We start from the raw sequence: 26,595 nt of genomic DNA on the forward strand, positions 1-26,595 counted from the left end.
TTTAGAATACGGCTGTAATGTAACAATGTGGAAAAGGTCAAGGGGTCTGAATACTTTCCGAATGCACTGTATATATGTATGCCATTTGTGTCCATGTGTCACTTTTACATCCCAAACATAAGTTACAAGTTGTTCATGCAATGGGAAGTTGGTTGGTCTTACCTCCCACATGCAAACAGTTCAGAAAACATGGCACTCTTTCTCAGTGGTGGAAAAAGGACCCAATTTTCATACTTGAGTAAAAGTAAAGATACCTTAAAAGATAATGACTTAAGTAAAAGTCACCCAGTAGAATACTACTTTAAAAATACTAAAATACTAAGTCTAAAACTATTTGGTTTGAAATGTACTTAAGTATAAATAATTTAACATTTCTTATATTGAGCAAACCAGACAATACGATTTTATTTTTAAAATTATTATTATTTATGGATAGAAAGGGGCGCAGTTCAACACTCAGACATAATTTACAAACTAAGCATTTGTTGTTAGTGAGTCTGCCAGATCAGAGGCAGTTGGGATGACTAGGTATATTCTCTTGCTAAGTGTGTGGATTAGACAATGTTCCTGTCCTGCTAAGCATTCAAAATGTAACAAGTACTTTTGGAGTCAGGGAAAATGTAAGAAATATAAAGTACATTATTTTCTTCGGGAATGTAGTGGGGTAAATGTAAAAGTTGTCAAAAAAATATAAATAGTAAAGTACAGATACCCCAAAAAACTACTTAAGTAGTACTTTAAAGTAGTTTCCCTTAAGTACTTTACACCACTGCTCTTTCCCCTCAAAGCTCTAGACTGCTGATGAAGGGCAAAGCAGACCAGACGAATCTTCAGTGGCTTTTCTGACAGTACAGGAACACAATTCCCGTGTGTGGGCATTCAGATATTTCACTGATTTTTTTTTCTAAAATTAATTTTATGAGTGTAGTTATTTGGGGTTAATTGGCTTGTTTAAAGACAGAACAGTAGTAGTTTGTACCACAACGTCACACATCTAATGTCAGGCTATTACGTTAATCTCTGACATTAATCTAAAATGCGATCGTAAACCTAGGTAATTCTACAAGCCTAGCATAGTGGGCTACAACCCCCTATATTTTTCTTAAGTGATCAATAACATTGTCTAACACAATCTGGACTAATTCCATTAATCAATACCTGAGAAACCAAGGCTGGACAGTGCAGCGCCATGGTCACCGTGCACTCGAGACACTGCTATTTTGGCTGTAGATGACCGAGCAGTGACAGATTACTTCGATCTGATAAGCAAACTTCACACAGGAAATATCTGTGATGAAAGTGTGATCTGTAGGCGACAGAAGAGAGAACTTCAGACTTCAGTCGCACCATCTCGTTCCACAAATGTCAATGAAAATAGATGTATGAATTGTGTAATTGTGTTGTGTAATTTAACGAATGACAACTCACGGGTGGTGTGGTTTAAGATTAATTGACTTCATGATAAACCCATCGCTTACGTTTACCAAAATAATTGTACTGTGCAGATGCATGCTGTGAGGCGCGCGAGTACAGACAACCTTTTGCTTGGCTTCTCCCAATAGAATAAATTACTACTGTAATACCATTTACATGTTTAACTCGATATGCATTGTTTTGCCCATTGACTGAAATGTAGTTTAAATTGACAAGTGTTTTTTTTCTTTATTGTCATAACCGTTTATTAGCCAGACCATGTGTAATATTCATATGTGTAAATATACTGAATTATAATTGGATGCATTTTACCGCCTACTGTGCTATGATTTTTTCAACGCTGATGCCGATTAAAACAATTTTGTAATAATGACAATTACAACAATACTGAATGAACACTTTTTAAAAACTTAATATAATACATAAATAAAATCAATTTAGCCTCAATTTGGTTTAAATAATGCAAAAACAAAGTGTTGGAGAAGAAAGTAAAAGTGCAATATGTGCCATGTAAGAAAGCTAACGTTTAAGTTCCTTGCTCAGAACATGAGAACATGACAGCTGGTGGTTCCTTTTAACATGAGTCTTCAATATTCCCAGGTAAGAAGTTTTAGGTTGTAGTTATTATTGGAATTATAGGACTATTTCTCTCTATACAATTTGTATTTCATATACCTTTGACTATTGGATGTTCTTATATGCACTTTAGTATTGCCAGTGTGACAGTATAGCTTCCATCCCTCTTCTCGCCTCTACATGGGCTTGAACCAGGAACACATCGACAACAGCCACCCTCGAAGCAGCGTTACCCATGCAGAGCAAGGGGAACAACTACTCCAAGTCTCAGAGCGAGTGATGTTTGAAACGCTATTAGCGTGCACCCCATTAACTAGCTAGACATATCACATTTGTTACACCAGCCTAATCTCGGGAGTTGATAGGCTCGAAGTCATAAACAGCGCAATTCTTGAAGCATTGCGAAGAGCTGCTGGCTAAACGCATGAAAGTGCTGTTTGAATGAATGCTTATGAGCCTGCTGGTGCCTACCATCGCTCAGTCAGAATGCTCTATCAAATCATAGACTTAATTATAACATAACACACAGAAATATGAGCCTTAGGTCATTAATATGGTCGAATCCGGAAACTATCATTTCGAAAACAAAACGTTTATTCTATCAGTGAAATATGGAACCATTCCATATTTTATCTAAGGGGTGGCATCCCCAAGTCTAAATATTGCTGTTACATTGCACTACCTTCAATGTTATGTCATAATTATGTAAAATTCTGGCAAATTAGTTCGCAATGAGCCAGGCGGCCCAAACTCAAATCAAATCAAATCAAAATCACTGTTGCATATACCCTGACTCTGCGTGCAATGAACGCAAGAGAAGTGACACAATTTCACCTGGTTAATATTGCCTGCTAACCTTTCTTTTAGCTAAATATGTGTCAGCAACTCAGCACAGATGCACAGAATTAGCTAGTTGTTGGTTTCTGATGATAGTGGTCCAGGTGGAGTTTTTCCTGCACCACGTTTTTCACACCAACTGTCAGAAGTTGTAAAGCCTAGCGAGACAAGGTCATTATTTTGATCTGGTACTCTTTCGGCTGAGAGAGGAAACCCCACCTTTAACTTGAAAACAAGAGAAACAGATACATAAGAACACAACAAAATGACACTGACACATCACCCATAGTCTCACAAATTTAATAAATTGCATTTCAATAAAGGAAAACCCAAAACTATTTTCCAATAAACATATGTGATAATATACACTATTTACATCTTTACAAATGTATTTATTTCTTACAAAACACAACACTGATAAGTTAATATATTCAAGCATTTTCTGAAGTGCACAGAACCACATACACGTTGGGGTATTATGTATATAAAATATATATTTTGCATCACAACATTAAAGACAATGTTTAATTTTGCAAAGGGTTATTGCAAAAGTTATGTAGTTAAGACATCCGATCCACTTCCTTCACATATCAATAATAAAAGTTGACATGTTGCCCACCAAGAGATAAATGCAGCTTCATAGACTTGAGGACATGAGAGACAACATGGAGATGGGGTTATGTATGGTGCAACTCAAGGTAAAATGTGATGGTGTGTACAATACTGGCTTGTGTCATCTTTATCTGTAGGAGAGAGCAATGAATGGAGAGTGTAATAGGTGGACTCCATTGTGCTCACAAGACACCTCCACTCCCCCCCTGTCACAATTCAGAGCCAGAGCCAGGCCCAGCTCCATGGCCATCAGCAGGGGGCCCACCCCCTCCCTTAACAGATCAGCATTGGTGTCCTGCAGAGACCGTGGAGCTACTGGCCTTTCTCGTGGACCCCCGCTTGAAAGCTCCCCCACTTTCCGCATGTCAACCAGACTTGGCTCCTCTCTGACACCACCAGCTGCCTCCTGAAGACCTTGGAATAGGAACAGCAGATCCACTCGAAGCTCCAGGACATTCCCCCTTGACCCAAAACTGTATCTGTGGAATAAAAGGTTAAGACAGGACCCACAGTACTTTAGCCTAAGAATTACAACTTTCAGTTTCCATAGATATGGAATAAAGTTATATAAAAAGTTGAGGTATGACAGCTAAGTGAGTGTGCCATCATGTCAACCAGGACTCTTACCGTGTGGGAAGCTTGCGTTTTGCCATGTATGGAAGAACAGGCTCTATGTTTAGGTGTTGAGGATTCAACACATAGAGATGAATCTCAGCTCTCATGACTGTCACTGACAGAACATCCTGACTGAGAAGGAACTCCAAATCTGTATCTAGGGTGGGAAAAGAATACTGTAAGGCCTAAATGAAATAAGCACTACTGAGAATGTGACAGTGGCCCCATTCCTGAGTAGAATAATTTATATATTCTATAAAACCAAGTCTAAGGGCACTTTAAAATTGAGATTCTCTACAGTAGGCCTAGATACAAATTTAGTCCAAGAGTAGGCTTAATAAATTGCTAAGAAGCTACTTCAAATGACCGGATTTAGATTCTTACCTCCACTGATACTGCCCTGAATCCCTTTGACGCCTCTGCAATGAAAACCTAACTGGCAGCAATGATAGACGCGTCTGACAAAATGAAATAGTGGTTGCTCAGGAAAGACTGTGCGCCGTAAACCTCCTTGGGCCATTGAACGCACCCGGAGACGATGTAGCAGTGCCAATTCCATCGGGTACGCGCTGGTTTCCATCCAAGGCGCTGACAACATTGCGCAATGTTGCCGCTGAGTCTCATCGCTCTCTCGTCGCCATCGTCTCAAGATATCTGTGGGTAAAGTATTGGGACCATCCTGAAAAGCGGAGGACTTTGACAGTATCTCCTGCACCGCGCGACACTGTACTCCAATGAAATTAGTAGACACAGTTAAGACAATGAAGGCAATCCAATAGCATGTGGTAGAAGCCATGGTGATGGGTCCGTAGTTGGAGAGCTCCACAGTTGTACCAGCTCCGTCCAGTGGTGCGGTGTATCTGAAAAAGACCGCTTATATGCGTGGTTTATAGGGTATGCCCCTCCACTGACAATGGGGCATTCTGCCACTTAGAATTTTAATTCTGTTTCTCCACCCCCCTGTTTTGTTCGTGCCCCTAACTACCCATTTACACCCCACTGACCCATAAAATGAGTTTGCATAATAAGGCACTCCGAAAACACTGACTCCAGTCATTCAAATTCAGCTACCGCGTATCTAATGAACCTAATTACACTATATTTGGACCATCAAGAAAGGTCTCATTTGATAGTCTCGAAAACCCAACCATAGGCAACAGTGATTATGGCTTAGGGTTGGGTTTTCGAGACTACTTATTTCCAGGACACTAGGAACAGAAACCGATGTTACTTTCTATTTTGATATATTTACGCAAGTAGACAATCCAGCTATCTTACATTTCATGAAAACTTACATTTAGGCATTGTTCGTCCCCTTCACCCAAAGCAATATAATTACCATAACAGTGTTCGTACTTTAGGGTTTGTAAAGTACTGTGGGCGCCGTATTTATGCTTAGTTTGAGCTGTGTGCCTGTTGCTACAGTACTACTATCGTTATGGCACTATAGGGACCACGATGGCCCCTGTAGTTTAGAGTACAATGTGCAGCTCATTTAGACAAGACAAGGTCCATACATCGGTGTTAATTTAGAGTGGATATATTGTAAAGAATCATATTTGAATGAATGTATTTGCAATGCTTGGAAGGAAACTGCTTGCCTTATGACCAAGACATTTTTTTGGACCAAGGATTTTTTTGTGTGTTAACAGCCATTCATTATTTTTGTTGTTGTTACAAACATAGTCAATCTTTGTAAAGAACCTTACGGAATATTATTGGCAAATGATTCATGTGCCCCATTAATCAGAGTATCACATTTAGTGTATTCAATGGCTTTTGGCTTGATTTCAGAGGTGGTCAAAATAAACTCTACAATGAAAACCCAAGAGTACACTCTCAGGACAAAATATTACACAAAAAAAACACAAACAATATGACATGATATCTGTAATTATATACAATACGTTTTTCCTACATACGGTATGTCATTAGGTACAACATAATATCAATTTTTTTTAAATACATTGTGGGTGGTGGTGAAGGATTCACGGGTAGCTGATTATCTTTATCCAAATGAAAAGGATTACAGTGATTAGGAACCCCCGCAGCCATGATGTCTTCATGTTTGTACATTGAATATTTGTTCCACAACATCTCCATAAGCTCATATTTCATGTGGTATGTTGGTTTGGAATTTCATTATATATTGTGCAAAATGCCTTTGCAGTGTTGACAGAGATCATGGTCCTCTGCACATCAATACAACACAGTATAGGACCTGACCAAGGTTCTTGTAAATCATTTAACTTCCTAAAACTCTTTACACAGTGTTTATCTTAGAAAAATGTTCAGTGTAAGTTCATTGTTTGAAATGAATTTAGAGAGAAGCATATTCAGAGAAGTGACTGAGTAGACAGTGGTTCTGGTGGAACTCCTTGTCACAGTCGGTCAGAGCAGGTTAACCCTGTGCTTCAGTAACCTGTGTCGGGCCTTGCAAGGCAGAGAGAAAGCATTGTCCTGGTGGTTGGGAATGCCAGAGTTTCTCACCGCTCCACCTTGCTGCAGGAAGTACGTCTCCTGGGCCACACTGCGGGTCCCGTACACAGCTGCACCCGCACTCCTCTATTACGTAAGACACATTACAACTCAATGGGAACAGGGATTTATCTTAAGATAATACAAACTGCATAATGATGGCCTGTTCCCCCTCCCCCATCATCTGACTTGAGGAGGAGTAATGCATGTTGAGAGAGCCCCCTGCCAGTCATACTGACCTGACAATAGCCTCCTGCAGAGCTTCAGTGTGAGAGAAATGCGAGTGGAGCAGCGATGTGGCTCTCACAAAAGAACGGTCCTGGGCTCCCCCTGGCCTGCCAGACAGGTTGCCTGCAGGGACACAGCATAGGCACTCATTACAAATACCACACAAACATGGATGATCATGAAAGTAAAAGACAGAGGTGGTATATACACTATACAGCATCTTACTAACTTAAATCACCACTAAGTACTACAAATGCCACAACAAAATGTCCCAAAATATCGCAATCAGCTACTGCCCCACAAAATGTCCCAAAACATCGCAAGCAGCTACTGCAAACCACTGAGTTTACTACTCACTCCAGCAGTAAGGTCAACGCTGGGAGATAGAGTTCCACAAATATCATAAACAACAGACAAATAGAGAGAGAGGAAAAAAGGTCAAAGTCAGATAGGACAGCTAGAAAAAAAATAGAGCTATGGAATATACCAATTTGTAAGTCGCTCTGGATAAGAGCGTCTGCTAAATGACTTAAATGTAAATGTAAATACCATGGTTTGACAACATTTCAGAGAGCTCTGAGAATATTAGAGCCTCACTTGTGAGCATGTTCTGTATACAGTCAGTGTGGAGTGTCCCTGAGGGCCAGAGGCCCCCGGATCAGTAGTCCTCAGATGTGCTTCCAGTCCCTTCAAAGATGCCAGGCTTCTGAGATACTGGGGATAAACCACAGGGTGATAGCTGATTTAATGGTTTGACAAAATATCAAACTTCTGTAATAACATGTCGGGCAATAGTGGAGATATTCAATTTAATTTTCTAACAGTTGAACATGTGGTTGTCCAGACAAGGGAATCTCTTGTGGAACACTCATAAACAAACAAACACATAAACATAAACAAACATTCATATCCCTCCCATATTCCCCAACAGTTCCTCACCACTTCGTCTGTGGCTGCAGTGTCGCTGTGGAATTGTCTCTCTACCAGTAGGGCCAGTACCAGCCCTCTCACCCTGTGCTGGTACAGTGCCGTGGGGAGCAAAGGGGCATCTGTAGAGTTCTCACAGGGCAAGGGGGAGGCGGGGGGCAAGCAACCTGCTGGACTTAACTCCCCTGTCGTTCCTTCACCCTAAACGCCTTATCTCCCACATTCCCCATCCTCTGACTGCCAGGTTCTCGAGACTCCTCACCACTGAACCTGTGGGCTGCAGACTTTTCTCCACCCAGTGCAATACTACCTCCATTCTGTCCATTGACGTGACATCTGTCGTTGTTTTGCATTGACTTGCCTTCTCCCGCAAGACCTGACTCATTGCTCCCACCCTTTATGTCGTTAAAACTGTGGTCGTACGAACCTCCTGTTACACCCTCTTCCACCTCATGGGACAGCTTTCCATTGGACAAGGTATGATGAGAGGTCTCTGGAGCGACCTTGATAGGTGAGGGGCTGAGAGGGCCAGGAGTGTCAAATGAAGGACTTGGGCTAAATAGCAACTCATCAGATTATGGATGACCCCGGGAGTGGAGGGTAGTGGAGAGATAGTGGGTGGGGTCCGGGTCAGATGGATCAGTGGTTGGTGTGTCAGATAGGGTTCTTGACAGGAGGCAGGACTTCCTGGGTCACTTTACCTCCCTTGGAGTAGATTGGGATCTGTAGGACAAAGAGTCTCAACAATTTACACTCAGGGTTGCAACCATTCCAAACGTGTCTAATCCTAACTTTCACTTGGCTTTGAGATTACTATATCAGGACGGAGCACATTATAACTCACTCGAGTAAGAGTGTTTACCAGAAAAGGGTCACACTTCATCTGGATAGTCCGGATTTTCCATCTGTAGATGCTCTACAGATGGCCATACTATCAACAAATTATTTGTTGATAAGCAACTGCTTGGTAAGGTTAGGGTTAGAGCTAGGGTTAGTAGATAGATAGTTGAACTGTTACTGATAGTCTGTAAAGCATCTACAGATGGACTATCCAAATAAAGTGTTACGAAGGAAAGTGTTTCTACAGTGGAGGATGGAGGTGGGTTTCTTCCTGAGGGGGGTGAAGTACCTGGATGCTCTGTACACAGGAGAGGAGCGCAGATACTGTAGTTCAGTGGCGGTCAGGAACACAGTGGTGGAGGTCTGTGCTAAATAGAGGAGTGCAGCCAGAAGAGCTGGAGGAACTCAGTCCATCGGGTCTCTGGTCCTAAGGCAAAGTATAAGCAAAAATGTATGTCAAGGCCTGTTACCTAAACTGCTGACTTTGTAAAACAATCTAAAGCATAGCTTTTGTTTTCAGATAGTGATGCATAATACAACACAACTTAGAAGTAACCTCAACAAATTAAGATGATCACAAGATGATTGCTAAAATCTCAAAGGAGAGAAGCACCTAAATTATCAGCCACTGTTATCTGGTTGTACGTTTCAGTTTCATGAACCATGACTTTCACTGTGAGATTATGGGGCATCTGTGTGCTGTCAACCCTGTGGAGCAAAGACTTGTTTTTTGAGACATGTATATACAGTTATTGTCTGATTCTAATCTGTGGTTAACTATTCCAGTCCTTTGGTGCTGCAAAGGTCAGACAGTTTACCCCCCTGGATAAATAACCAGCTAACACTAGAGGGCGGCGCTGACAGGCCTGCAGAATTAGGGCAGCCGTGAGTTGGAGAAGTGGGTCAATCTGAGAATCAAAATGTCACACATGAAACAAGGAAATAATTGCCAGGCTAGGCCAGAAGTTAATGAACATAAAATATTAATGAAATAGGTATTGATATATCAACAAACTCCTTACTTACATGTGTAGAGTCAATGGTGCTCAAGCAACTGAAGATGTGGTGGGGTTCAGTGGAGCCTCCTTGTAAAGTGGTAGTGGTACTGTGCCCATCGAACTGCAAAAATCTTCCTGACTGTAGATCTAAATGCAAGGCAAATCAGAGGGAGACATATTTAGCATTAGCAAACAAATAATCCTTGATTTACACACAATGTGAAATTAAGACTTTTTTAAACTGCATTGTTGGTTAAGGGCTTGTAATTAAGCATTTCACTAAGGTCTACATCTGTTGTATTCAGCGCATGTGACATACAATTTGATTTGACATGGATATGACAGATTGCTGTACACAGCTAAGATAAGTGTTAGATATGACTGTACCTGGTAACTCTGGCGGATAGGGCCGTTATAAAAACTAAAGTGATTTATAAGCTGATCGAGGTCACAGATACTGGTATTTCCACTTAACAGCTTAAGGCCTGAGAGAGAGCAGCATGGAGAGTAATTATGACATCTACACAGGGGATGCAGAGACAAAAACATCACTAAACAACCCTGTGGCATTTTAACTGGTTTAGTGGACGAGCATTCTCATTACAATGGTCTATACATCCGAGATGTGGGTGAATGTATCAATAAGACCATTGCACTTTATCTGGAAGCGTTTCCTCAAACATTTGAAGATGTCTTATTGGCCGTCATATAGGTATGCTATCATAAAAACAGGGATCATTCTTGGTACGCAGTTAGTTTCAATAATCTCACCTAGGGAACACATCTTCTCTGATCTTCTCTTCAGGATAGAAGTAGCAGATTCCAGCTCTTGTTGGGTCACCCTCAACCCATCATACAGGAAGTTAATGCATTTGAAAATCACCAAGAAATCAGTGTGAAATTACATAACACCATACCAATACTAATAGAAAAGTAGGGACTACAGAATGGCTGACTAAGGACAGAAGCCCAATCAAATACAGGAGAATAGAACCTCAGATCACTGAGTTAGGCAGTGATCTCAGCCATAGCCGTCACTGGGTTGTACTGGTTCGCTCAAAGGCTGCCCACATTTATCCCTCTCCATCCATACATTTATAAGGACAGATTAATAATACGAGTGGATTGTCAAATTAGAGTTAGATCCCAGGTAAAATGCATACGTAGGCATACGGTTTATGTTGATATGCCATGCATTCACTATTGAACCAACTGTTGCTGGCAATTTGAGACTGCTTGATAAAAATAACTGATCAGAATAGCCCAAAAGTATTAGCGGAAAACAATTTCACTTTGAGATTGTGCCATGTCAAGCAAGCTACCAGCTGGCTGACGTTTGGCTTATCCAACAATCTAGTTCCAAATTAAGTTCACACACTCTTCCTGTTTTTCAAGGAAACACATTTAAAGTCAACTCAGAACTTTTAAATTTCATAAACCTTTGAAAGACTGTTTCAGACAATTTTACAACTGAATTAAAAACAGATTTACTCGCAGGTCGTCAGTTACCACAGCCATGATCATGGCTAAACCCCACCTATTTCTACAATCTCTTAATCTCCTTTCAAGACCAACCACACTGCTAACCTTATGCCTCACCTTTAATACAAATGTAATTCGTTTTACATTTTCAGGATAGACAATTTACTTTGTGGCTGTGGTAACTAGTGACAACCCCTACTGGTTTGCAAGAGTAATGGAAGTCACAAGTTAGTCATGTGAAAGTACGGGTGTAATTAGAGTCAAACAGTGTCTTCTGAAACATGAACTCCTTTCATTATTCTTTAACATATTTGGAGAAAAACAAAACCATAGTGCCAATTTGAGAGTTAAAAATACCACAACGTATTTAGGTAATAATGATTTTTATTTAAATTAAGCAGAAATGGTGTTAAATGGTCCAGAAAAACATAACTAAGATTTTGGGTACCTTGTGGCAGGTGCACAGAGGTAAACATAATAGAATAGAGAAAAGTAAACAGTTTGGGGAGTGTGGTCCAGTAACAGTAATGAATTGAAGAAAGAGACTGGTCCCAGTGTGTGAGGTGGTCTGAGAGAGAGATCACTCGTCACGTCCCTCATAGCCATCAGGGAGGGCATTCACTTCAGGGTTGTGGAACAGGCTCTTGTTGCCATCTCCCCAAGGGAAACGCTGGTGAGAGAAGAACATAATGACAAAGTAAATTAACAGGGGGCAGATTCAAATGTAAATACTCAAGGCAAAATTAGACAATGCTAAAAAGTATATAATCAAAGAAATGTGTTTTGTAACAGTAACTACTTAGGATCTTGCCATAATTTATCACACCTTGCTGCGAATGCGAAGATGGCTGTAAGGGACAAACTCTGGCTCCACATGGTGCGCAGCATGGTGCTGCATTTTCAGGTACATGTTCAACATGCACACTGCAACTCCCGGAAGGGCAACCACAAAGGAGAGGATCTTCCATGTTCTGGCTGGAGAAGAAAACAAAAATATACATTGTTTGACAAGTAACAAAGGCTTCATTTACACTTAAGCCAGTTATAGTACATTTAACCTTTATGTTCTGTTTAAATACATTGCGATGTGACAGACATGCTGAAAACAGCTAATTTGGGCTCACTGGAATACTTAATCTTTAACTTGACTTTCCTTTGAATGTGTGCTCCGCTGAGATCCTAAGTATATCAATCTCTGCACATGTCAATGTCAAAGGCAATAGGGTGTGTACTGGTGAGTTTCCATTTTCAAAGAGCCTCTAATTTAGCTAATCCAGTCACATAATTTTTTACAAATATAAACCATGATCAACCATGATTATGCATGTTCTGCCCCTGAACAAAGCAGTTAACCCACTATTCCTAGTCCATCATTGCAAATAAGAATGTGTTAACCGACTTGCCTAGGCCAGTTAAATAAATGGAAAATAAAATAAAAAGGTTTAGTAGAGTATTTAACCACATTTGAACTACTGCACACAGTTGAGTGCCACAGCACTTAATCTTTTAGATTTAACATTTTTCTGACCTGGGAGAACAGATGAAGAATTAAGCAAGTTACTGTTGGTAAAGAGGTTATTGGATGAATAAGGTGTCATGCTAGGTTGACAAAGTCCTGCAGTACTGGCAGCACTCCAGGTCCAGGGTTCCTACCCCCCATGGTCATAGAGGGCAAACAGGAGAGCTACCCCTGAAGGCCTCAGTTATGGTCGAAATGAGTAAACGCCTTTAACTCACCAACTGCTCTCCATGACATTGACATTGTTAATCACAATTGTGAAACTGATTTAATAATTGGTGTCTTCATTGCCTTCACATACTGCGCTAACGTTGGCTAGCTACATCTGGATGGGACATTCAAAACACAACCTAGACAGATGTTTGGTAGGTTTGAAAGCTAGCAATAGGGTGTACAGTTGTCTAGCTAACTAGCGTTAAATATCTAGTTATTTAAAAGTTAAAAAACATTAACTATCGTAGTTAACATTTAATTCAACGGAGAGTCATGTTGAGGCCAAGGTCTCTTCTGCAAATAAACTCTAGTTAGCTAGTCAAACATTGTGTTAATCCAGCCACCTGGTTAGGATAGAATGGGGATTTAGCAATTGACAACGAGCCCCGTGAAGCTAGGTATGTGGTCGATTTCTTTAACCTAGCTAGTTAGTTAACGTTATCGAATACAGCAGCTGTATGCTGCCTCGCGCTAACGTTAGCTAGCAAGGTCACGGATGTACCACGTCCTCCAAGAATATGCTATGGTTTTGTCATTCGTAAATCGTGTCCTTTGAGCAATGTTTGTGTGGCACTACCTGTTTGCTCTGAATGACCATGGGCCGCTGTGGCAGAGAGTTGACGAGTCTGGAACACTGGGGACCGCAGGAGGGTTTGACGAATTCGTCCGAAAGCCGCCATTTTCACTGTCTTTCTGACTCGATCAGCAGATGAACGGAAGTGATGTAGGGGAAACGTGTTCTGCTTAAATCAACAACCAGGCCACCTAAGAACGGTCATCTGAAAAGAGAGGTAAAACACAATACAATACGAGTGAAATAATTTTCTTTCCAAAAAATGTCAATGACACAATACAATACGAGTGAAATACTTTTCTTTCCAAAAAATGTCAATGAAGTATGCAAAAATGAACCCTTTTTTGTATCGGAATGGTGTGGGCTTATACCGGTCATTAAAAATATGAACGCAAGTAGACCGCTGATTGGCCCGCTCATCCTCCTCCTCAGGGTGATGACATCAGGAAATAGTAAGCATTTTTTTAAATGTCCTGTTTGAAATGCAAGTTTGAGGTGGGGTTTCTGAAGTGCCTGTGCCTGTCCTGTCCCCCCTTTGGCCAAAAATACGAGTACAGCACAGCAGGTTGGTGGCACCTTAAGTGGACGGGGAGGACGGGTTTGTGGTAATGGTTGAAGCAGAATATTTTTTACATTGGATTTTAAAATGTAACCTTTATTTAACTAGGCAAGTCAGTTAAGAACAGATTCTTATTTACAATGACGGCCTACCCCGGCCAAACCCAGACAGCGCTGGGCCAATTGTTCGCCGCCCTATGGGACTCCCAATCACGGTAAGATATGATACGGTCTGGATTTAAACCAGGAACTGTAGTAATGCCTCTTGCACTGAAATGCAGTGGCTTAGACAGCTGCGCCATTCAGGAGCACTCAGGAATGAATGGAATGGTATTGATGCTATTCCATTAGTTTTGTTCTGGCCATTATTATGAGCCGTCCTCTGCTCAGCAGCCTAGACTGGAGAATAGGATAAGTCAACAACATTATGTGAGTATGAGTTAACAGAATATATTAACTTTTAAAAGAGAGATTTTTTTAATCATTACATTTCTACCCCTTTTTCGTGATCTCCAATTGGTAGTTACAGTCTTGTCCCATCACTGCAACTCCCGTACGGATTCGGGAGAGGCGAAGGTCGAGAGCAGTGCCTCCTCCCAGACATGACCCCGCCATGCCTCACTGTTTCTTGACACAATGCTCACTTAACGCGGAAGCCAGAGGCACCAATGGGTCGGAGGAAACACAGTACACTAAACCCTCCCCAATCCCAGACAACAATGGGCCAATTGTGTACCGCCTCATGGGTCTTAAGGTCACGGCCGGCTGCGACACAGTCTGGGATCAAACCAGGATCTGTAGTGATGCAGTGCCTTAGACCACTGCGCCACTCGGGAGGCCTAAAAGTGAGATTTTAACTAAACTTTTTTACAGTAGCCCACTAGCTATAGCTCTACGCAGAGACTATGTGAGAAAATGACCCTAACCAACATTGTACCAGATTCTTCAGTTTAGCATCTACAGTAAACTAAATCATCAAATATGGACCCAATTGTATGAACCGTATGGTAAATTCTACTCTGTCTGAATGAGTTCATAATAATCTTGACTTCTTATATAGCCTAGGCCTATGCTATCAAATCTTCTATATTGTTCTTTATATCAAGCTTGGATTGGTTACTTCTCAGAATTGTTTGTGTTCTTTGTTCAATATCACATATAACAAACTCAGTGGGAGGACTAAACACAAACACAACTTTGAACTTTTGGTCAAATACCAGAAGAAGACTGGACAGACTGATAGATCAGCTGAGAGGTGTTCACATTTCCATGAACATAACAGGAGTGAGGTAAGGGATAAGTGCAGAGTGGGTGTCAGAGTTCCAAGATTTTGGGGGGTTTGTGTTTGGTAGTAGGCAGCAAAATCATTCTCACCATCATCAGATTTAGCCTTAACATTTACGATATGATATGTATGTAGCCTACTACATTTCAAACCTGGACTTTTATTGAATAATCAAATCATATCTGAACTTAATCAGATTTTTTCTAAATACATCATTCTCTACTTTCCTCTAGTCTGTGTGTTGAGATTTAGACACATAATAATCCACATTGGGAAGTCAATCATTATGGGGTCTGTATTTCATGTGATTGTGAGATGCAGGTTAGCATAGAGACTATTGATTGAGAGGTTAATATTCAACTATTTACTCTATGACCTTAAAACATAAGAGCTCCTATCACCTAACTGTCTTCATTTGCTTTACTGTCCTGGCACAAATAAATTCACTACCACAGCACAGGTTCATTTGGGACATTTGAACTTTAGATGCATTACGGATTACCAGCTTTTCTATCTCTAAATTACAAATGTCTGGACGCGATGAGTGACGTTTCATTCTGAGTCAGAATACAAAAGCACTAAAGACGTCCGTTCATTTTCAAAATTGAAATCTCTCCTCCAGAAATGGATTCCATTCAGTATGATCAATTTGGTACATCTGACATTGAAAGTAACCACAGTCGGAGGAAAATCATCCCACAAAGAGGTAAACTCATCTATTTTAATCAATATCTGTTAATGTGCCTTCATATTCCATGTACTGTGGCAAGAAAAAGTATGTGAATCCTTTGGAATTACCTGGATTTCTGCATAAACGTCACATAACATTTTATCTGATCTTCATGAAAAAACACTCACAAAATTTCAGTTTGCTATTCACAAAAAGCATTGCCTGATGTGAACCATGCCTCGAACAAATGAGATTTCAGAAGACCTAAGATTAAGAATTGTTGCCTTGCATAAAGCTGGAAAGGGTTACAAAAGTATCTCTAAAAGACAGTCCACGGTAAGACAAATTGTCTATAAATTGAGAAATTTCAGCACTCTTGCTAATCTCTTTAGGAGTGGCCGTCCTGCAAAGATGACTAAGAGCACAGTGCAGAATGATCAATGAGGTTTAGAAGAATCCTAGAGTGTCAGCTAAAGACTTACAGAGATCTCTGGAAGATGGTAACATCTCTGTTGACGAGTCTACGATACGTAAAACACTAAACAAGAATGGTGTTCATTGGCGAGCACCACGGTAGAAGCCACTGCTGTCCAAAAAACCCCATTGCTGCACGTCTGAAGTTTGCAAAAGAGCACCTGGATGTTCCACAGTGCCACTGGCAAAATATTATTTGGACAGATTAAACTAAAGTTGTGTTGTTTGGAAGGAAGGAACACACAACACTATGTGTGGAGAAGAAAGGCACAGCACACCAACATCAACACCTCATCCCAACTGTAAACTATGGTGGGGCTGCTTTGCTGCCTCTGGGCCTGGACAGCTTGCTATCATCGATGAAGAAATGAATTCCCAAGTTTATCAAGACATTTTGCAGGAGATTGTATGGCTATCTGTTAGCCAATTGAAGCTCAACAGAAGTTACGTGATGCAACAGGACAACAACCCAAAAGACAGAAGTAAATCAACAACAGAATGGCTTGAACATAATAAAATACACCTTCTGGTCAGTCCTGACCTCAACTTGATTGAGATGCTGTGGCAGGACCTCAAGAGAGCGGTTCACACCAGACATCCCAAGAATATTGTGGAACTGATACAGTTTTGTAAAGAGGAATGGTCCAAAATTCCTCCTGACCGTTGTGCAGGTCTGATCCGCAACTACAGAAAATGTTTGGTTGAGGTTGTTGCAGCCAAAGGAGGGTCAACCTGTTATTAAATCCAAGGGTTCATGTACTTTTTCCAACCTGCACTGTGAATGTTTACACAGTGTGTTCATTAAAGACGTGAAAAATTATAATTGTTTGTGTGTTAGTTTAAGCAGACTGTTTAAGCAGACTGTGTTTGTCTACCAGTACTTAGAGGAAGATCAGATAAAATGTTATGACCAATTTATGCAAAAATCCTGGTAATTCTAAAGGGTTCACATACTTTTTCTTTCCACTGTATATTATTTCAGGTATGCAGAGCAGGGTGGTTCATCTCCTGTATGGTGTCTTGGTGCTTCTCCTGTTGATACTACTGCTGATAACTGGACTTAAATGTAAGGCTTGCTTATTGTACAGTTCATTTATCATTCAAGAGGACCAAAAGACAAATCAAATTGTATTGTTAAACTCTCTATTACCAATTCATAATTTCATATGAATATTTTTTTTCTTCAATCAATCCTTCCTCCATTTTCCTAAGTCTCTCAGTTAAACCAAGCGATAGTTGATGTTCATCTTTACCTTGAGTCCCTGAACAAGACTGTGATAAGTGCTTGTGCCACATCTTCCAGTTCAGGTACAGTGATGTTTAAAGGCTTTTATTACTAAAGGACTAATAATCCTCAGAGCCTTGTTGAAGGATTATATATTATATTAGACATGTACACTACCCTCCTGTATTAATTTATTTTTTTACCTTTATTTAACTAGGCAAGTCAGTTAGAAACAAATTCTTATTTTCAATGACAGCCTAGGAACAGTGGGTTAACTGCCTGTTCAGGGGCAGAACAACAGATCTGTACCTTGTCAGCTTGGGGGTTTGAACTTGCAACCTTTCGGTTACTAGTCCAACGCTCTAACTACTAGGCTCCCCTGCCGCCCAGTATTTTGGATGTGAGATAATTTGAGATCAAATGTTTCATATGAGGCGACAGTACAGAATTTCCCCTTATAATGTATCGGAGGGTATTGTCATACATATTTGTTTTACCATTTAGAAATAAAAGCCCTTTATGTATCTAGTCCCCTCATTTGAAGTATTCATAAGTATTTGGACAAATTCACGCTTTTGACTACAAACTTGATGCATTTGCAGTTTGTTTTGGTTGTGGTTCTGTTTCGGAATATGTTTTGCCCAATAAGAACTGAATGGAGAATAATTTATTGTGTCATTTTGGAGTCACTTTTATTATAAGTAAGACTAAAAAGTGTTTTGGAACAGTTCTTTATTAATGTGGATGCTACCATGATTATGGATAATCGTGAATAATGGTGAGTAAGAAAGTTACAGAGGCACAAAGATCAATAACCCCTGTTATTGTAATGGTAAGAGGTTAGGATGTTTACAGGGTATGATGAAGCTCACTGTATGTACTATTCCATAGGGAGTGTCAGAACAACCACTACCATATGGAATGGCATTATGATCACTTGTGGGAAGAAAAAATGACATTTCAGAACTTCATTAGCCAGATCAAAGATTGCCCCATTGTTTCAGACATGACCTGTTTCTATGTGTACATGGGGAATGTGTGTACTAAGCTAACATATGGAATTGTTTAAAAATGGTCATACCGTGGATAATTTAGATAGCGAATTTTAGGAGCCCTGTAGGTATATACAGTTGAAGTCATAAGTTTACACATACCTTAGCCAAATACATTTAATCTCAGTTTTTCACAATTCCTGACATTTAATCCTCGTAAAAATTATCTGTTTTTAGGTCAGTTAGGATCACCACTTTGTTTTAAGAATGTGAAATGTCAGAATAATAGTAGAGAGAATAATTTATTTCAGGTTTTATTTCTTTCATCACATTCCCAGTGGGTCAGAAGTTTACATACAGTCAATAGGTATTTGCCTTTAAATTGTTTAACTTGGATCAAACGTTTCGGGTAGGCTTCCACAAGCTTCCCACAATAAGTTGGGTGAATTTTGGCCCATTCCTCCTGACAGAGCTGGTGTAACTGAGTCAGGTTTGTAGGCCTCCTTGCTCACACACACTTTTTCAGTTCTGCCCACAAATGTTCTATAGGATTGAGGTCAGGGCTTTGTGATGGCCACTCCAATACCTTGATTTTGTTGTCCTTAAGCCATTTTTCCACAACTTTGGAAGCATGGTTGGGGTCATTGTTCATTTGGAAGACCCATTTGCGACCAAACTTTAACTTCCTGACTGATGTCTTGGGATGTTGCTTCAATATATCCACATAATTGTCCTACCTCAATCTTCCATCTATTTTGTGAAATGCACCAGTCCCTCCTGCAGCAAAGCACCCCCACAACATGATGCTGCCACCCCCGTGCTTCACGGTTGGGATGGTGTTATTTGGCTTGCAAGCATCCCCCCTTTTCCTCCAAACATAACAATGGTCATCATGGCCAAATAGTTATATTTCTGTTTCATCAGACTAGGGGACATTTCTCAAAAAAGTACAATCTTTGTCCCCATGTGCAGTTGCAAACCGTAGTCTGGCTATTTTATGGCAGTTTCGGAGCAGTGGCTTCTTACTTGCTGAGCGGCCTTTCAGGTTATGTCGATGTAGGACTCGTTTTACTGTGGATATAGACACTTTTGAACCTGTTTCCTCCAGAATCTTCACAAGGTCCTTTGCTGTTGTTTTGGGATTGATTTGCACTTTTCGCACCAAAGTACGTTCATCTCTTGGAGACAGAACGCGTCTGCTTCCTGAGTGGTATGACGGCTGCGTGGTCCCATGATGTTAATACTTGCGTACTATTGTTTGTACAGATGAACGTGGTATCTTCAGGTGTTTGGAAATTGCTCCCAAGGATGAACCAGACTTGTGGAGGTCTACAATTTGTTTTTTTGAGGTCTTGGCTGATTTCCTTTGATTTTCCCAGATGTCAAGAAAAGAGGCACTGAGTTTGAAGGTAGGCCTTGAAATACATCCACAAGTACACCTCCAATTGACTCAAATGATGTCAATTAGCCTATCAGAAGCCTCTAAAGCCATGACATCATTTTCTGGAATTGTCCAAGCTGTTGAAAAAGGCACAGTCAACTTAGTGTATGTAAACTTCTGATCCACTGGAATTGTGATACAGTGAATTATAAATGAAATAATCTCTCTGTAAACAATTGTTGAAAAAATGACTTGTGTCATGCACAAAGTAGATGTCCTATCCGACTTGCCAAAACTATAGTTTGTTAACATGAAATTTGTGGAGTGGTTGAAAAACGAGTTTTAATAACTCCAACCTAAGTGTATGTACTTCCGACTTCAGCTGTATATACTTAATTTAGATTATTTGATAAAATATTGAATTTGGCCTTTATTACTGTAGACCATGGAAACACATTGAATAACACATTTATAAATGGCGAAACAGACAGTCCAAAAATAAATAATAAGAAATTAGGTTTTGAATTGTCTGTCCTACTTTACAGCCTTATTCTAAAATGGATTAAATAGTTGTTCTCCCTCATCAAACTACACACAATACCCCATAATGACAAAACAAAAACAGGTTTTTAGAAGAAAAAAAAATATTACATTTACATAAGTCCTGAGCACTCTGGAGCAGGTTCTCTCTGTACTTTGCTCTGTTCATCTTTCCCTCGATCCTGATTAGTTTCCCAGTCCCTTCCACAGAAAAACATCTGCATAGTATACTGCCATCACCATGCTTCACCGTAGGGATGGTATTGGCCAGGTGATGAGCAGTGCCTGGTTTCTTCCAGACGTGACACTTGGCATTCAGGCCAAAGAGTTCAATCTTGGTTTCATCAGACCAGAGAATCTTGTTTCTTATGGTTTGAAAGTATTTAGATGCCTTTTGGCGAATTCCAAGCGGGCCTTCATGTGCCTTTTACTGAGGAGTGGCTTCCGTCTGGCCACTCTACCATAAAGGCATGATTGGTGATGAAACATTATTGGAATCTGTGTAGGTAGCTGGACAGGTAGAATGACTGACTGTGAAGGTGAACAGGTGGTCATGGGTCAGGTGACAGAGGAATGGATGAGACTGAGGCAGGAATTCCTTTAACCATAAAGTGGTATTTATTGGGTAGTTTGTCTGTGCTGCATAACAAAGGAAACAGAATAACATGTATCCAATCAAATTCATAATCACAAAGATCAAATCATAACAATCATTCTCATTATTAACATAATTAGGTAATTCAGCAATGCAGTTCAATAAGAAGTCAATAGGAATCGTCATTGAGTCAGTTCGGCTCATAAGTATTCATCATAATCATGAAAATAATAATACAAATAATTCAGTTATCGGTTATTTAATCTATAATCTCCATCAGTTTGATATCAGAATTGATCAGTTCAGCAAACAATAATGATGTTTCATATTTCATCCTTTCAGGTTTGTCTTCATATGTACATGTAATTTCGTTACATTTCAATCATATGTCAATGGCATAATTGGGCTGTGATGATCCGTAAGGCCGTGATCATTGTCCATTGACATAACACAATAGGTTTGAAGCATGTGCTCCAAGCCGCGCTCCACGCTAATAACTATAAACAATAACTGATGGCCCGCTCTCCCGATCGCAACAGATAGTTCAGATGAAAGGTAACAGATTCTGTGGATTTACGTTGATTCATGGACACACAGAATGTCTGGATTGGACAGAGTTAAGGAAGAGAAAGCAGCGAGGTCTGGCGATGGCGATTTCCTCCTTTTAATGAGTTGAGATCTGTCGGACATTTCCACTTGACCTAATTAAAGTGCCCCTGGCCCAGCTGAGCAAGTGGCCATGAATTTTTGGAATGATTCCACCAACTCCATGGGCCTTTCTACAGGTGGATTGCTGCAGAGATGATAATCCTTCTGGAAGGTTCTCCCATCTCCACAGAGGAATTCAGAAGCTCTGTCAGAGTGACCATCGGGTTCTTGGTCACTTCTCTGACCAAGGCCCTTCTCCCCCTATTGCTCAGTGGCCAGGCGGACAGCTCTAGGAAGAGTCTTGGTGGTTCCAAACTTCTTACATTTAAGAATGACGGAGGCAAATGTGTTCTTTGTTGACCTTCAAAGCTGCAGATTTTTTTTGGTACCCTTCCCCAAATCTGTGCACTGTCAACGGTGGGACCTAATATAAGGATCGAGGAGTTGTGAATTCTGAGATGCCATTCTGCACACCGCTCTTGTACTGTGCCGTTATTTGCATATTTGTGGCCCGCCTGTTAGCTTCTCCTTCAACCTCTCATAAACTAGCTGTTTTCGCCCACAGGACTGCCGTGGACTGGATGTTTTTTGTTTGACTAGTCAGGATCGAGGCAAAGATGAATGGAGGGGCGGCAGGGAGCTTAGTGGTTAGAGCATTGGGCCAGTAACCGGAAGGTTGCTGGATCGAATCCCCGAGCTTACAAGGGAAAAATAAGTTGTTCTGCCCCTGAACAAGGCAGTCAGCCCACTGTTTTCCGATAGGCTTTCATTGTAAATAAGAATTTGTTTTTAACTGACTTTCCTAGTTAAATAAAGGTTTTAAAAAATGTCGCAAAGTACAGAGAGATCCTTGATGAAAACCTGCTCAAGACCTCAGATTGGGGTGAAGGTTCACCTTCCAACAGGACAATGACCCTAAAGACACAGCCAAGACAACGCAGGAGTGGCTTCGGGACAAGTCTCTGAATGTCCATGAGTGGCCCAGCCACAGCCCAGACTTGAACCTACCTGACAGAGCCTGAGAGGATCTGCAGAGAAGAATGGGAGAAACAGGTGTGCCAAGCTTTTAGCGTCATACCCAAGAAGACTCAAGACTGTAATCGCTGCTAAAGGTGCTTCAACAAGTAAAGGGTCTGAATACTTATGCAAATGTGATATCTGTTTTTATTTGTAATACACTTGCAAAATTGTCTAAAAACCTATTTTTGCTTTGTCAGATTGATGAGGGGGAAAAAACTATTTGATAAATGTTATAATAAGGCTGTAACGTAACAAAAATGTGGAAAAGGTCAGGGGGTCTGAATAGTTTCTGAAAGCACTGTATATCAGTGGATAACATTGTAGATGCTTTGTTCATAATCTCTCACTCCTTCCTTCATTCATTATCTTACTCTTGTCCCTTTCAGACCCAGCTACTATCATCCATAACTATTATGATGAATTCCAGCTTCCAGTGAGAGGTAAGTGACTTATTGGTAGATGAAGTCCATCCCTATCCATTGTGCAAAACATTGTGTCCTCCTCAGGAACTTGTAGTGAAGAATGGTGGTCCTTCCAGGATAGCTGCTACCTGGCATCAAAAAGGAAGCTCAACTGGAACAGTGCAGAGGAAAAATGTATTGAGCTGGGAGCACACCTGCTTGTTCTTAACAGTGAGGATGAGCTGGTAAGGCCAAGGAGGTGAAGTAGTATTGGTCTCATATCAAGAGCTGTGGGCTATGTTAAATGTTCTTTATTTGTGCTGTTTAGGACTACATCTCTCAAGTGATTGATGCAGAAAAGAGATACTGGGTTGGGCTTGTGGAGAGAGCACAAGAGGGCCACTGGACCTGGGTGGATGGAACTGACTACAAATCAACTCCACAGTAAGGGAGTACTGGGATGATGAGAGTAGGGCAGCGGAGGCTGGTGGGAGGACAGGCTCAGTGTAATGACTGAAATGGAATCAATGGAATGGTACCAAACACACCACACACATCAAACACATGAAAAAAAACTTGTTTGACTCCATTCCATTGATTCCATTCCAGCCAATTACAATGAGCCCATCCTCCTATATCTCCCCCCACCAGCCTCCTCTGGACTAGGGATATTGTCTATCACATCCTAAAAACACAGTCATCAGACATTATAATTAAGCAATAAGGCCTAAGGGGGTGTGATATATGGCCATTATATACCACGGCTTAGGGCTGTTCTTATGTACGACGCAATGCAAAGTGATTGGGTACAGCCCTTAGCTGTGGTATTTTGTCCATATACCACAGACCCCCGAGATGCCTTATTGCTATTATAAACTGATTACCAACCTAACCAGAGCAGTAAAAATATATGTTTTGGCATACCCGTGGTATACCACGGCTGTCAGCCAATCAGCATTCAGGGCTCGAACCACCCAGTTTATAATATGTAATATCCTTCCCTCTACTGTCTTTGCTCAGCTTCTGGGATAAAGGGCAGCCAGACGACTGGCAGGTTGGTGTGATTGGAGAGGACTGTGGACAGCTTCATAACGGTCCACACAGACGACGCAAGCTTTGGAATGATGCAGATTGCAACCTAATGTACAATTACATCTGTGAGTCAAAGGGGAAATGAGAAACAGAAGACCCATGCTTGCCATTGACACATGAGCTGTAAGCTATGCCAGAGCTGCACAACTGATTAAACATGACAGTCTCAAGATACAGGAGAAAGGATGGATTTCTTTCAGTGACTGTACAACAATCACAAATTATGGTATTGAGCATAAAAAACACACAGTGTATAACGTGAGCTTATTCACAGAATAAAGTTTAATTAAACCTTGGTATGTCAGAATTTAATAGCTTTCTTGGAGGTCTTTTCCACTCTATCTGTGGGTGTATATGAATAGCAATAACCAATACAAAGGCACATATTGGATCATAACAGCTGTTATTGATTTCAAGAGAAGGTGGGCCACTGCAGGTTATGTCCTGGTTCCCCGTGCATTACCATACTAGCAGTGCTCACCGGGAAGGTGCTCATGCTCTGGGTTGTACCCCGCCTTGTCAAAGCACATGGCTGCTTGTCTGTCACACTCGCAGATAAACATCTCACACGGATTGTTGTTTTCTGTATGAGAGAGAGACAGAAGAAAAAATAAGGAGGCGGGAGGGGAAGAAGAGGGAAAATCGAGAGAGAAAGATGGGGTAATGGTAAATGGTTTTCAAGGGGGAAGGAAAATAGAGCTTCTCCAATTTAAAAGATGCAGAGGACTAGACCACCCTAAAGAGGGTGCTGTTGCAGAATAAAAGTTATATTTTGACAAAGGGACTGTTTTTTAATCCTGTAGTTATGCTGATCACACTCGCCTTTGCAGGTGACAGTCTTAGAGGCTCTGTCACACTGGTAGCTATATATTTCAGTGTAAGGGTTGTCAAAGATGCCCCAGCAATCCTCGTGCTGCATGGAATCAGAGTAGCAGTAGTCATGAACTTGACAGCATCTGGAACACACAGAGGGCATCTGTTTCAATACAAATATAGTTACTGACTTCCTGTTAAAGGTAATGTATATAGCCCCCCCCCCCAAACACACTGTATAACTCCCGCCATCCACCTGCACCGTGTACACAACCTCCAGGTTCAAATTAATCCTCTTCTCAGATTCTTGCCGTGTTCACTATCCCTGACCCCATCTTCCCCTCCATGACTGCGTACCTGTCCAGATCATCCACAGGTGTGCCTGAGCCGCCCTTCCCACAGTAGCAGCCGTAGTCAGCGTAGTCCAGCACAGGCCAGCTGCTAGGGTTAACACAGACGATCATCCCTCTGAACTGCCATAGTGCCCATGGGTTGGGTTCATGCACCGCCAGCACTGAAACACACGAGAGGCCACGTCTCAGACAGACAGAGCACATTCAAATATCTACACCGGACATTACCATTTTTATTTCAGGAACAAATAAAAACTAGTGAATCACTCAAATGGAACCATACGGCATCATGGTTGAACTGGGCAACGTCACATTCACAACTGGGCAACGTGACCGGTGAGCCCTTATTGCTTAATGTAAATGTATTTTGCACTACCAGCTGTGAGTAAAATATTTTGCAGTACACACTGACTTGACTAAAGGAATATTTTCTGCAAAGAAAGCTATGACAGGATGACTGTACACTGCTCTGTTATTAAAAAGCATAGACAGCATCAAAGCTCTGTCTTAAAATACAGTGTAATTAAAAATACTTACAGACTGGCAGACAGAAGGCTAACAGCAGCAGAGTGTGAGAAGACCTCATTTTGGTGATGAAGAGTGTCACTGATCTGGAACGCTACTGATATATATAGAATCATGGCCTTTAGGGGCAGGCTTTTGATGATTAGATAGGGTGAGATACACAGTGCACAGTAGACTGCACAGACATATTTTAATAAACACGTGTATAGTGATAAAGGTGTATTGAATCACATTTCAATACCGGTTACATGTTTTATTTATTTAACCTTAATTTAACCAGGTTAATCTCAGTGATTAAAAATATTTTTCAAGAGCAATATGCAGAAATACAGGAGACTCATTAGGTTATTGTACAAGGCTTGACTGGAGTTGTGTAATGGAAATGTGTGAGAATTTAAGCATCTGTTTTGTTATTTACACAGCTGTCTGCTGGAATGTACTTTGGAAGAACTTCAGGGGAAATGCTAAATGTACCTTTCAGAGTATTAGCAATTGATATGATAGAGGACAATGCTGGTATTTCAACCCTAACAATGATTGCTTTAAGAAAGCAATAAAAAATAAGAACAATGACATAAATCAGTCTAATTTGACTGGATATACCATAGAGAATTTAAATATTTATTTAATCCAGCCATAAAACATCCAATAGCCAATATTTCAGTTAGGGTTTGAATTACTTAAACTCTA

General features: G+C 40.7%; 4 protein-coding genes and 1 pseudogene across 6 annotated transcripts; 1 reads left to right on the plus strand and 4 right to left on the minus strand.

The window, feature by feature from the left end:
* Window positions 1-3,133: 3,133 nt before the first annotated feature.
* LOC118393112 (uncharacterized) lies at window positions 3,134-5,016 on the minus strand. Its single transcript, XM_035785439.2, has 3 exons — window positions 4,459-5,016; window positions 4,087-4,231; window positions 3,134-3,938 (listed from the first exon to the last, which is right to left on the minus strand). Exons 1-3 carry the CDS (start codon window positions 4,868-4,870, stop codon window positions 3,587-3,589), a joined length of 909 nt encoding a protein of 302 aa, XP_035641332.1. The 5' UTR covers window positions 4,871-5,016; the 3' UTR covers window positions 3,134-3,586.
* Window positions 5,017-6,053: 1,037 nt separating this feature from the next.
* Window positions 6,054-10,329, minus strand: LOC118394049 (BLOC-3 complex member HPS4-like; annotated as a pseudogene).
* A 1,064-nt stretch (window positions 10,330-11,393) lies between these two features.
* Window positions 11,394-13,512, minus strand: LOC118393127 (cytochrome c oxidase subunit 6A, mitochondrial-like). Its single transcript, XM_035785464.2, has 3 exons — window positions 13,337-13,512; window positions 11,854-12,002; window positions 11,394-11,697 (listed from the first exon to the last, which is right to left on the minus strand). Exons 1-3 carry the CDS (start codon window positions 13,437-13,439, stop codon window positions 11,608-11,610), a joined length of 342 nt encoding a protein of 113 aa, XP_035641357.1. The 5' UTR covers window positions 13,440-13,512; the 3' UTR covers window positions 11,394-11,607.
* A 6-nt stretch (window positions 13,513-13,518) lies between these two features.
* LOC118393117 (C-type lectin domain family 4 member E-like) lies at window positions 13,519-24,513 on the plus strand. 3 transcript variants are annotated; one of them, XM_035785449.2, is made up of 8 exons: window positions 13,519-13,550; window positions 15,799-15,882; window positions 17,303-17,386; window positions 17,533-17,628; window positions 23,108-23,161; window positions 23,228-23,367; window positions 23,451-23,566; window positions 24,143-24,513. In XM_035785449.2, exons 2-8 carry the CDS (start codon window positions 15,801-15,803, stop codon window positions 24,297-24,299), a joined length of 729 nt encoding a protein of 242 aa, XP_035641342.1. In that variant the 5' UTR covers window positions 13,519-13,550; window positions 15,799-15,800; the 3' UTR covers window positions 24,300-24,513. The 3 variants fall into 3 exon arrangements, with proteins under 3 accessions (XP_035641342.1, XP_035641341.1, XP_052317376.1); XM_035785448.2 differs by lacking the exon at window positions 13,519-13,550 and adding an exon at window positions 15,123-15,180; XM_052461416.1 differs by lacking the exons at window positions 13,519-13,550; window positions 17,533-17,628 and having other exon boundaries at window positions 15,578-15,882.
* pla2g1b (phospholipase A2, group IB (pancreas)) lies at window positions 24,478-26,081 on the minus strand. Its single transcript, XM_035785462.2, has 4 exons — window positions 25,918-26,081; window positions 25,385-25,541; window positions 25,037-25,170; window positions 24,478-24,797 (listed from the first exon to the last, which is right to left on the minus strand). The coding sequence occupies exons 1-4, from the start codon at window positions 25,964-25,966 to the stop codon at window positions 24,682-24,684; spliced, it is 456 nt and encodes a 151-aa protein (XP_035641355.1). The 5' UTR covers window positions 25,967-26,081; the 3' UTR covers window positions 24,478-24,681.
* Window positions 26,082-26,595: the final 514 nt, after the last annotated feature.

Source organism: Oncorhynchus keta, chromosome 14 (assembly GCF_023373465.1).
Source record: "Oncorhynchus keta strain PuntledgeMale-10-30-2019 chromosome 14, Oket_V2, whole genome shotgun sequence".
Taxonomy (NCBI): domain Eukaryota; kingdom Metazoa; phylum Chordata; class Actinopteri; order Salmoniformes; family Salmonidae; genus Oncorhynchus; species Oncorhynchus keta.